At 46.4% G+C, this 12112-nt stretch overlaps 1 protein-coding gene across 2 annotated transcripts in view; it reads right to left on the bottom strand.

The window, feature by feature from the left end:
- The window catches only part of Pitpnc1 (phosphatidylinositol transfer protein cytoplasmic 1), a 254378-nt gene extending 242646 nt beyond the window's left edge, over nt 1-11732 (bottom strand). Inside the window, exons 1-2 of one of the 2 annotated variants that reach the window (XM_040268569.2) lie at nt 9897-11732; nt 5976-8738 (exon numbers count right to left, since the gene is read on the bottom strand). In XM_040268569.2, coding sequence (XP_040124503.2) covers nt 6204-7088 — 885 coding nt within the window. In that variant the 5' untranslated portion in view covers nt 7089-8738; nt 9897-11732 and the 3' untranslated portion in view covers nt 5976-6203. Of the gene's footprint in view, nt 1-5975; nt 8739-9896 lie in introns of those variants that run through there. The other variant, XM_005328225.5, reaches the window with a different exon arrangement.
- Between the last annotated feature and the right edge of the window lie 380 nt (nt 11733-12112).

Raw genomic sequence — 12112 nt, 5'->3', positions numbered from 1 at the left:
CAAAATAAGAACGAATTAGGACTAATGCCAAGAGGAAAATCAGCACAGGGGAAATGGAGATAGCAAATAATAGGGGAAACTATTTTATTTTATTTATTTATTGCAGTGCTGGGAAACTGAACCCATACTTGCACATACTAGGCAAGCACTCTATCCTGAGCTCTATCCCCAGCCCAGGATGGAATGATCTAGAAAGATGATTCTGAGATGACATTCCCCTTATAGACTCACAAGCTTGCTCTAGACTATCAGGCTGAAGCATGACACTGGCAGTGGCTGGGCGGGTGACGGGCAGACAAGAGCAGCTGGCTGGTTGCCAGCCTCCATTCCCACTGGGTTCCATGCAAATAGTGCCCCTGGAGGTGTGCCCCTGCAACCCTGTTTGTATGAGCTGCACTTTTCTATATACTGGAGTTTGTATAGAATGAAAAGTAAAATTTCCAAGATAATTTCTTTCAAACAACTTTACATTTAAAATTGGTTGGTAGTTTTAATATTTATCATATTCTTGGTCTTGTTAACCTATGAAAACATCTCCACTTGGGAATCCCACAAAATTCCTGATTTCCAGAGTGAGACAGGGCAGGTGGTTGGCAGTCTGCACTCTGAAATCTGCCTTTTCTCTCCCAGGGATGGAATTTGCCAAAAATGCGTACAACTGTCCTGACTTCTCTATAAATCAGCTGTTTTTTTAGAACTCAGTCTTTTTCTCCCAACAGGGGCGGGAGTGTTGCCTAGTTTTCAGAATGGGTTTCAGAAATGCCTGAACCCCACAGACCTCTAAGCCACAGAAATCAGGCCAGAGTCCCTCAGGCCTCCCAGGCACCTGTGCCCTCACTTAGGTGACTACAGCAAAAAAAACCTGGACATATTTTTTCCAGTAATTACTACTCCTGAAAAACACATCGACTGTTTGTCACCGTGCACACACTTTTTATATTTTAAAAAAATAAAAACAAGCATGGGAGGCTGAGGCAGGAGGATCCCAAGTTCAAGGCCAACCTCAGTAACTTAGACCCTAAGCAATGTAGTAAGAACCTGCCTCAAAAGAAGAAATTAAGAAACAAGAAGGACTGAGGATGCAGCTCAGTGGTAAAGTGGTCCTGGGTTCAATCCCCAGTACCAGTAAATAAATAAATAAGAATAAAAACAACAATTTTGTGATCCCTCCTCCACGCATACACTTCCCAGACACTCTAGGGTGCCGGGGAGACCTCTGATTGAGTTCTGAAAGTATATTAATTTTGTTACAGCTGTCTGGAGGGGCTGGGAGAGTGTGCTCAGAGGTAGAGTTAGAGCCCATGCTTAGCACACACAAGGCCCTGGTTAGATCGCCAGCACCAAAGGAGGAAAAAAAAAACCTACAAAAAAAGAGTATTCTTCATTCTCTTGAAATAATAGCCTTCCTGAAAGGAAGACTACTCGCTTTTCTCTGAATATCAATAATATTCATTTCATCAAACGCAGGGTTTTCTAATTTGACTTTTAAAAACCTTGGGGACTTACTCGCTGTCTTTGTAATCAAAAGCAAAAGTTAATTACTACCACTTTTAACTGGGGTTTCATTAAGGACAGTGTGGGGTTTTTTTTCCTCAAGGCCCGGAATCTGTTTCATGTGACAGTCATGCACACCCAAAGCGCAGGGAAAACACAGCGTCCTTCATGCACAAAGTCAACTTGGCTGACCTGCTGGCAGGACAGCATCTGTCCCTCGCTGTTCCATTAGTGGTGAAAGGTTTACACTCATCCATTAACCTGCCCTCCTTCCCCTCCCTGCCACTCACCCCTGAGGACACAGCCTTGCAATATAGCCGAGTGGCATGGGGAGCACTGTCCCTGGCTGTGGAACAGGCAAAAAAGCTACTGGGTCACCCAGAAATCAAAGTCATGAGCCTGGCACCAGTCCCTCCCACTAAACCAACAGTCAGGAAAAGAAGAAAAAAAAAAAAAACCACACACACACACACACACACACAAAGAAAAAGGTCCAGTACCGCAAAATAAAAGGGGGGTCAGGGCTGGGAATGAGGCTCTGTGGGAGAGCGCTTGCCTGGCATGCATGAGGCCCTGGGTTTGATCCCCAGCACCACAAAAAAAAAAAAAAATTAAGTAAAAATAGTGTTCATTCTTAAAAATACATTTCCCAAAGTCCATTGATGGGGAGCTCTGAGGAAGGCTAAGGACTTTATGTTCAAGGGTGCCACTCTACAAGCAGCAAAGTCAATGATACTATCCAACGTTTTCAGTTCCTTTAAGAATTTCTGCCCCAGTGTTTCCAGATGCATTTCACAATAAATTGTTCAAACTGAGAACAAGGAGCACCGTGAGCATTCTGGCATCTCCATTCGTGTCTCTCCAGAGGTGGCACCACCCCAATCCCAAATCTGTTCTCAGAAATGTACGTAAGAGAACTCTCCAGGGACCGGAGGAGCCTGGGTAAAGTGCACTGGCTCCCTGCCAGGCAAAGAGCAAAATAATATTCTGTATGAAAAAGCAGTTTTTTTCCTTCTTCTTTCTCTTTCTTCATTTCTTAAAGGGGAGGGGAGTGTTTCTGTTTTCCTTCATTGTGCACCAAATCCCTAAAGACCACAAATCTCTAAAAGTACACACATTAATATTAATGCAATCACAATAGGAACTGTTATACAGTAAAGAGAGAGAGAGAAAAGAAGTAATAGAAATTGAAGGATGACTGTCTTGGGTAGTTTTAGGATGTGTTTTGCTCGTGGGAGGTGTTTATCTTTTTACTTTTGGTATGGCTTAACCACTAAGCCATACCCCAGCCCTTTTTATTTTTTACTCAAAGACAGGGTCTCATTAAGTTGCTTAGGGCCTTACTAAATTACTGAGGCTGGCCTCTAAGTATGATCCTCCTGCCTTAGACTCCCTAGCCTCTGGGATGACAGGTGTGCTCCACACTGCGCCTGGTGGAGGCGTTTATCTTACTAATAAGTACCTTTATCAGGGAGGGATGATCCCCCACATGCTCCAGGGAATCCTAAGGATGCTGAGTAGGATGCTAGGACCAGTAGCAGCCCCAAGGAACGGTGGGAGGGCAAGGAGGTCCTAAACAAGCTACACATCCAAATGCCACCCATAAAACAACCAATGTCTTGTTATATGAAAGCAGTTCCAAATATAGAGTCCCCTAGCCACCCTTCCAGTTCCAAATACTGTTATATGTCCCTTAAGCAGACACAAGGTCAGAGTCCTCAAAGCACCTTCATCTAGGGACTGCCCAGCATAGCTGTTGTACACCTGGGACTTAGGGACAACACTGTCTTCCAACAAGGACTTCCCAAGGAGGGAAAACTGCAGACACTGTGGCCTAACAGTTAAACAGCTTCCCACCAGAAACCAGAAGACCCAGGTTCCAGCCTGAATTCTGTCCTTAGCCTTGAGATGACAACTGCTCTGCCTTCTGAAGTCCTAGGGTTCTTGGTAAAATGAAGTGGCTCAAGTACAAACCATCTTTGCTAAACAGCTCTTCTCAGTCTAAAATTCTAGAATCTATGTCACCAAATGCTTCAAATGTAGACAATGACAACTTTCTCTTTATAGCAACCATCAGCCCCTAGGGACCTTCCCTGTTCATAACTTTCCAAAAGGTTTATATTTAGTTCAGAGAGGACTACATTTAACACAAATGAGGCTACCCCAATGAAGTTTTTTTTATTATTATTAATCTATGGGATGTTACCTCTTGTAATTTTTTTTTTTCATACTGGGGATTGAACCAAGGGCACTTAACCACTGAGCCACATCCCCAGCCCATTTTGTTTTTTTTATTTTGAGACAAGAGTCTTGCTAAGTTGCTTAGGGCCTTGCTAAATTGCTGAGGCTGACATTGAACTTGAGATCCTCCTGCCTCAGCCTCCCATGTCCCTGGGATTACAGGCATGTGCCACCATGCCCAGCTGTAATTCTTTATTCTAAAATTCATATATATCTATATATTTTTTAAAAATAAAATATAGATATATATTAATATATATGTGTGTGTATATATATATATATACACACACACGTCTCTCTATATATATGTATATATATGTGTGTGTGTGTGTGGTTGTTGTTGTTGTGCTGGGGAGTGAACCCAGACCCTTGTGCATGCTAGGCAAATGTTTTACTACTGAGCTACATCCCCAGCCCCAAAATTAATGTTTGCACACAACAGCATCTGATCTAGACTGTATTTTAACTTTATTTTCTTTGATCTCTCATAGCTCTTCTTTTTTCTTAGAACTGGAGGATATTTTTATGTGTTAAAAAAGGCTAGAGAAATATTAGAAGGCAGTACAATCTATAACAATTCAAGGCCTCTGATTTTTTATCTAGTTGAGGGTGCTGAAACTATCTGTTTTCACGGAATAGTTTTTCCCTTTCCTGGATTCAATGCTACTGACAGGAAAAGAGCAGATTAAGGAAAAACAAATAATGTGCCTAACCAGGACTCTCCTGGCTTGGCTGTTAACTAATTGTGTAGCTTTGGGCACACAAGTATACTCATCTGCAACATATGAATAACCACACAGCAGCCCCCTAACTCCCCAGCACCAGCAGGAGGTTAGGTAGGCAAATGATAAGGTCAGAGACAAAGAACAGACACTGGCTCTCCAAAACACAGGCATTTGCTTCATTTGGGGGGAAAAAAAAACGGACACTTCTACTAATTAACTGTGGTGGTTAAACAGAAGCAAGATGCAGAAGTTCCAGATAGGTTGAACTGGGTCCAAAGTGAATCAAGAACTGAAGCACAGATTAAGCCTCCCAAAGTCTAGCTAAGCTGATGATGAAGGTCTTCTTCAAAGGCACCTAAGCTGCCTCCCAGTGTCCAGTGGTGAGGTCAGTGGGACTTGGTGCCAGGAGCAGTGGTGGAGACCAGAGGATCTGCTACCAGCTCAGCTTAGGGACCTAACCTGTGGCAAGCTAGGCCTACTTTCTTTATCCATGATCCGATTTGATTAATCTGAATTCTTTCCCTCCTCTGTAAATTGCCCCTTTGCTCCTCTGACAAAGTAGAAAATGACTTCAGCATATGACCTCACAGAAAATGAATCATGCTTGTTTTAGTCCAAATGAATTATACACAAAATAATTTATAATTATACACTTAGTACAGGTGGAGTCTGATTTTGTTGGCCAGTTAAGAAAGGCCTCCTCCTATATCACTCAAATGAGATTACTTCACTGGGTACTTGTGGAAGCACTCCGCCTGGGGAAAAACACCAGGCCAGCCCAGCGTGCTGGGCACACCTGTAATCCCAAGAAGGGCAACCTGGAGGCCGGCTGCAGCAACTTAACAAGACCCTGTCTCAAAATAAAATATTAAAAGGGCTGGAATGTAGCCCAGTGGTAGAGCACTCCTAGGTTTAATCACTAGTACCGCAATAAATAAATAAATATGTAAATAAACCAGGATAAAGAGATTTTGTTGCTAAAAGAGAAGATTCTAGAACTGGTTCTTTTCTTGACTATCACCTGCATTTTGGGGGCATTTCATGCAGTCCCAACATGTTCAGATTCCAAACTCCTATCCATCCTCAGGAGACCAAATACACATACCACCTCCACTCTGAAGGGTTTTCCCAGGAGGTGCGAAATTTCCACCTTTTCTATTCATTTGCCTCCCTCATGCCCCACAAAGCTGTGCTGTTCTCCATTTACAAGGTCAGATTCACCCCCAGCCCCACCCCAAAGACACCTCTGCCCACCCACAAGGCTTCCACCCTTCATGACCCTCCTCAAAGGCCAGCAAACTCCCAAGCTTGGTTGATCGTGATGGTGGGAGCGGAGCTCGCCCTCCTTGGCAGCCAGTGTCCCTGTGAGACGTTTTTTAAACTCGGGGCTACTTTGATCTTGCCTTGGATTGTATTAGGACCTTGCCTTAACATTTGTTCCAGATGACAAACGAAGATAACCCCTTTACAAAATGCACCTCCCCTTTCACAAAGTAATGACTCAACAACATCCAATCGCTTAAATGCATTGTATTTAAATACAAATACAGTTTGGTCGCTGATTTCATTTGTGTTGTCACACCAAAACACACTTGTGAGTTTCAAATTGCTTCGACTGGCTTCACTGGCTTCACGCTTCCTCGCTGTCCCTGGACAAACGCTAAGCAGTTGTGAAATCACCAAAAAGGTGGGGAGGGAGAAGGGGAACGCAAGGGAAGACCGGGCCAGAATAACCCTCATGAGTCACCATTTCCTGGATGATGGAGCTCGCTGCTTGGGGGGGATCCGAAGAATGGAAGCCGAGTAGCGTTTGGAGACCGAGCCCCCGCCGGGCAGCTGCAGGACCCGGAGCCGGGACCCTGGCCGGGCACCGCGTGCTCGAGCGCCCTCCTGTGGTGGCGCCGCAGCCCCCGCGGCTCCGGGTTCGCCCGCAGACCACGCTCCCCGCGGCGGAAGAAACAAGAGACGCAGAAAGTTTCCTAGCCAGGTGGTTTGCAAAAGGACAAGCCAGGTTCCCGAGGCTTGATGCGCGGGCGTGGCGGGAGTGGCGTCCAGGCCAGCAGCGACCACCAGACGCCTAGACGGACCCCCAGGGCCCCGAGATGCTCCCTCTCGGGGCTGAGGGCCTCTAGATCCTGAGGGCACCCCGCACGCCGACCTTACAGCGGGGGGCGAGCAGGAGTGGCAGGGCCCACAGCCAGGGAAGGGGGCCCCCGACACCCCAGCTATCGAGCGCGCTTGGGCTCTTGGGTTTGCTTTACTCGTTTTCTTAATTGGAGGGAGGGGGCGCACCAGCTCCTTTTGGCGCATTGTGATCCCCAGCAGTCTGGTTTCTGGGTGCCTCCAAAGAGCCCACCTGGAGTCCACTGCCCCACCCAACGCCGCCCTCCCGCGCTGGGGTGATAAGTGGAAATGGCAAATCCTCTGCCTCCTCCTCCTCCAACCCTCTGGTTTGGGAGGTAATGTTCCACCCGGGTTTCCCTGACACCCGCAGTGGACCTCGGGCCGAGAGGCGGCGGCGGGAGACCGGCACCCCGGGGCGGGGAGGCGGGAACGGGCGAGGCCCGGTGCGGCACCTACCTCGTCCACGGTGAGCGGCATGCAGATCCGGTACTCCTTCAGCAGCATGGTCCTGCCGGCCGCGGACCTCCGAGGCGGGAAGCGGGGGGCGCCCCCCCAGATTAACAAGGCTGCCGCCCAGGCGCAAGGCAGGGCGCTCCTCGGAACCCGCGGCGAAGCAGCCTTCGCGGTGCGCTCAGCTCCTGGCTTCCTCCTCTCCTCCCGAGAGCATGTCAAGGTTTGGGTCCGGTGTTCGTGGCTCCCCCGCCTCCTTCCTCGCCGAGGTCGGTCCTCCCGGAACGCGGTGTTGCAAAGTCGGGAGTGAGGGAGGGAGACCCGCTGGAAACGCTACGATCGGCAGCCTGGGGCGGTAGGAGCGGCCGCCGGATCAGGACATGCCCGGCAGCGAGCGAGGGAGGGGAAAAAAATAAATTTCCAAAAATTAAAACAAATGCATAAAAGTCACTCTCTCGATCCGCCTTTGAAAGCAGAGCAGACCCTGGCTACCCGCCTCCTCCGACCGGTCTGCCCAGTGCTAATGTCACCAGGAACACATTGCAGCCGGATCCGGAGATGCAGACTTTCCAGACAAAGGCTCGAACGGCTCCTCTCTCCGGGCGGTAAACAAGATTTCCTGCTCTTTTTAGGGCCAGTCCCTGAGTCGTTCCAGGGCTCGGCTGGAGAAAAGGGAAGCAACCGCCGCCGCCACCCCTCGGCTCTGCCGTGCTGGGGCCCCGGGTGCCTCGAACCTCGACTGGCTGTTGCTAGGGGCGGGCGAGAGGAAGCTGGCGCCTTCCGCGCGCGTCCCCTCCCCCGAGTCCCTTGGCTCCCCGAGCGCGGTGCGTGCCCGCGAGTTTGCAGCCACCTCGCTGGGGCCGGAGAGTCCGCGCAGAGCTGCAGTGTGCCTGGGGCCGGGGAGGTGGGTGCGGGAGGAGCGAACGCGACGAGGCTGACATCAGCAGCGGCCGCGGCGGGGAGGGTAGCCCCATCCGGCCAATGGGGAAATGGCAAAGAATGTGGAGGATTTAAACAAAACAGCATGTCTCTCCCGGGCTGCTGCCAGACTGCAGGGCTGCCCCGGAGCCGAGCCCGCCAGGTTCCGGGGAGCATCGGAAAAGGGGGCTTTGATTCTGTTTTCAAATATATCCTGGGTGCCATAGTGCCCTACCCAGCCACTCTGGGAAGCTTCTGGACCCAAGGTACACAAAGTGTCCCTTGACCTTAGGAAAGTCTTTACAAATACCCACCACTAACGTTTCCACGATAATCCGGTAAGCAAGGCCAATGCTCGAGAGGCGTGGGATTGAGAACCCTTCCTGGGTTCTTAACTGGTTCCAGAGAAGGAATCCCAGGAAATTAGGAAGTGCGGTAGTGCGAATGAAAAATAAGTATAAATAGAAAAATAGACATGAACCCGACGTCGCCTAGACCTCTTCTGTCCCAGCTTTGCAATCTGACTGCAGGCTTTGCCGAGCAGAAAGAATAGGTTTTCGTGTCAGCACTCCTAAGTTCAGAAAGTCACAGTGAAATGTCAATGAAAATGCCTGGAGTGTTGTTATTTCATCCATATTAAACAGATCCTTCATTTTAACCACAAGAAGCACATTCTTTAGTTACTCAGGAAGCAGCAAGTTGCTGCTGAAGTCTGTTTTTCATTTGTCTGGTATTTTGGAGCTTGTTTTTCTGAAAAGTTGCTAGATGAAAAAATGCATCCGTTGCCTGTATGAGAATAACTGTAAGCATCATCTTTTCTCCAAACAATATTCACACCCTAACGGTCCTACAGCTACTCAAAGAGCTTGGATGGCACTACAGATGGTTTCTCAATAGTATAATATTACAAATTATGATCAATAAATCCACTAACCAATATAATGATGATGGGCTTGTGGCTAAGGTCATTGCAATGACTACAATTAATTTATAACTTTAAACATCATACAAACCCTGCTAGGAAAATGACACCCTATATCCAGTTTATATTTAAGTGAAACTATTTTCTAGATAAATGCCTCCCAGAGTTGGCTCAGAAATATTCACAGCAACTAATTAAAGCTAAACCGAATTCCTCGAGGTGGAAAATCTAAATTTGACACTGTAGTGTTGAATAATAACACATTGAAAGTCTGTGATACGAAGCAGCTCAAGCTGTTTTTCTTTTTTCTACTTCTTACTTGAAAACAAGTGTAGCTCTGGGCACCTGATCATTTTTGCAGAAGTAACAAGGCAATGCAATACATTGCCACCATCCTTATGCATACAGGACATCACAGCCAGGTGTGTGGGCTCCATTCCTGTTTTCTGAGGTGTTTCCTGACATTGATTCTAGAATGAAGGGTTCTGATGGAGTGAAGGAACTACTCTGAGTTTCCCAAACTGTAAATTGTCATGTACACGTGTCCTTCTGTATCCACAGGAAGACTGGTTCAAGGATCCCCTGTGGATACCAAAATCCAAGAAGTTCAACTCCCTTTATAAAACAGTATAATATTTACACACAGCCTACAAACATCCTCCCATATATTTTAAATTATCTTTAAATTACTTACAATAAATAATACAATCTACATACTGTATAAATAGTTGTTATACTGTGGAGAAGAATGACAAGAGAAAACATCTGTACATGTTCACATGCATTTTTTCCCCAGTATTTTATTTGTTTTTGTGGTGCTGGGGATTGAACCCAGGTGCACTTTACCACTAAGTTCCATCTCCAGTCCTTTTTTATTTTTTGAGAAAGGCTGGCCTTGAACTTGTGATCCTCCTGCCTCAATCTCCCAAATCACTGAGATTACAAATGTGTGCCACTACATCCAGCCTTTTTCCAAATATTTTCCTTTGACAATAGATTGAATCTGCAGATAGGAAACTCACAAAGACTGCTGGATGACTCTGTTTCCTGTCCCATTCCTCCTGTTGTAAGGTGACATCTCCTTTGGATTCTCTTCTCCTTTGCCCATCCACATGCCTGGTTGCATTAATCTTGTGCAAGCACAAAGCTCTAATCCCACCATTTTCATAATCTTCTAGTGATTCTCTGTGGTCTACTTGGCAGAAGCCTCAAGACACTGAATCCCTTTTCCTCAATTAGCTCATTACGCTTCCCTAGCCCTACTGCAGCCACAGGAGACAAATCTGGTGGCTGGAGAAAGCCTCATCATTCCGGTTTGACCCTTCTGCTTCATCTCATTGCCTTCACGGAGAATCCCTCTCCCCAGCTCATCCCCCAAGCGTGGATAATCTGTGTTCCTGGAAAGTGATTCTGACGGCGATGTGCTGGATGGGTTAGGACAGGTAGCAGAGGCAAGAGGTGATTATGTTATTATAATACTATAGGAGACGTGGGGAGGACGAGACAGAGAATGAAGAGGATGAATTCAAAAGATCTGGACAGGAATTGGGACAGATTAGTATTCACTACAACGATGCTTGCAGGTGGAGGGCGTAGGGAGAGTATTCATTCAGAACTCATTCACTTTAAGGGGGAGAGCGCCACCTACTGGCAAAGAGCGATTACTTAAAAATGTTTTAAGTCGTCAGCAACTATGGCAGGAGAATTATATATATCTTTGTTTCTTTTCAACCGATGCTATCATACTTAAAAAGGGTTTTGAAGGTGTTGCTGTCATCATATGGTTATTAAGAATGCACTATTAACAACGTGCAATATGTGGCTAGTGATCATCATGTATAAAAACAATAAGGGTGGGGCACAAAGAGCAAAAAAGGGGAACAAAGAGTAAAGTTACCAGAGGGATGATAGGACCAAAAGGAAAAGAATAGTATGCTGTGGGCGTCTGTGACAGCACATATTCTCAGATAAGTGACAATCTCTGGAGGCAAGTGTACTCAGAACACAGGATGGGGGTGCACATTCAAAATCAAAATCATGAGTTTTCCAACCTATTGTCTCCAATGCTTTCTGATGAGGCCCTCCTTGTTAAAAAACCACTTAGCCTATGAGAAAAAAACAACAACAACAACCTATGAAGGGCTTGACTCACCTGAAAAAGGATATGGCTTTTGGGACTCTACTCCAATTGTGTTTTATTTCTAGAATATCCCTCGTACTTCCAAAGCAAAATATTATGGTTCTTCTTCCCATCTTCCCTTTCTCCTACCCATAAGGTCTATGGGTTAGTCAAGGCCCATGGCAAGTCCTATCTCCAAAGAAGAGCCATTCTAGAAAACTCTTTACCTTCCTAGACAATCCCAAAACATTTTTCTGAACACTTTGATTCTTGTTTTTATGCAAGCGTGGCCTTCATATATACTGTTGTAACCTACTCTCTAGAGTTTCACCTGTTCTCCAACACCCAACATGGTGGTGGGCCTCTGAGGAGACAGATTTGCCTCCATCATCTAGAAAATGAAGCATGCTGTGAGGGAAGCTGGACACTCAGGAAACATCTATTAGATATATGCATGTAATAGTGTGGGGGTTTTTTTGGGGAGGGGCAGTACCAGGGATTGAATTCAGACACTCAACCACTGAGCCACATCCCCAGCCCTATTTTGTATTTTATTTAGAGACAGGGTCTCATTGAGTTGCTCAGCGCCTTGCCATTGCTGAGGCTGGCTTTGAACTCACGTCTTCCTGCTTCAGCCTCTGAACCTCTGGAATTACAGGCGCGTGCTACTGTGCCTGGCTTACTGCAGCATTCTTAACTTCCACAACAAAAGAATTACCCTGGAACAGGTAATTCTTTTGTTGTGGAGGTCACTGTAGGACTTTTGTCAGCATTCCTGCCTTTCCCACTAAATGTACACCTCTCAAAGGTGCGCGTGCACACACAGACACAGACACACACACACACACACATTTGGCTTGTTGGTGTGGAGGTGATGGGTGATTAGTGTAACATTTGTTAATCCTGTCTAATGTTTAGCTACACCAAGAGGAAGCTTTCATTGAGACTACCTTTCAGGTTGTCAAAATAAGAACTAAGGAAAGAAGAAATAAAAATCATTATGTCACAGTGATATAAAGATGTCCCTCTGCTTTTAATTCCCATTTTCAGCTTTACATGTCCACAGTATCAAGGGGTCTTGATAAAGACTCTTTTGTGTTTGTTTTAACATTATCTTTG

The sequence above is a fragment of the Ictidomys tridecemlineatus genome, chromosome 3, assembly GCF_052094955.1.
Source record: "Ictidomys tridecemlineatus isolate mIctTri1 chromosome 3, mIctTri1.hap1, whole genome shotgun sequence".
NCBI lineage: Eukaryota > Metazoa > Chordata > Mammalia > Rodentia > Sciuridae > Ictidomys > Ictidomys tridecemlineatus.
Note: the sequence above shows the minus strand (reverse complement) of the source record. Positions and strands in the feature narration are given on the sequence as shown.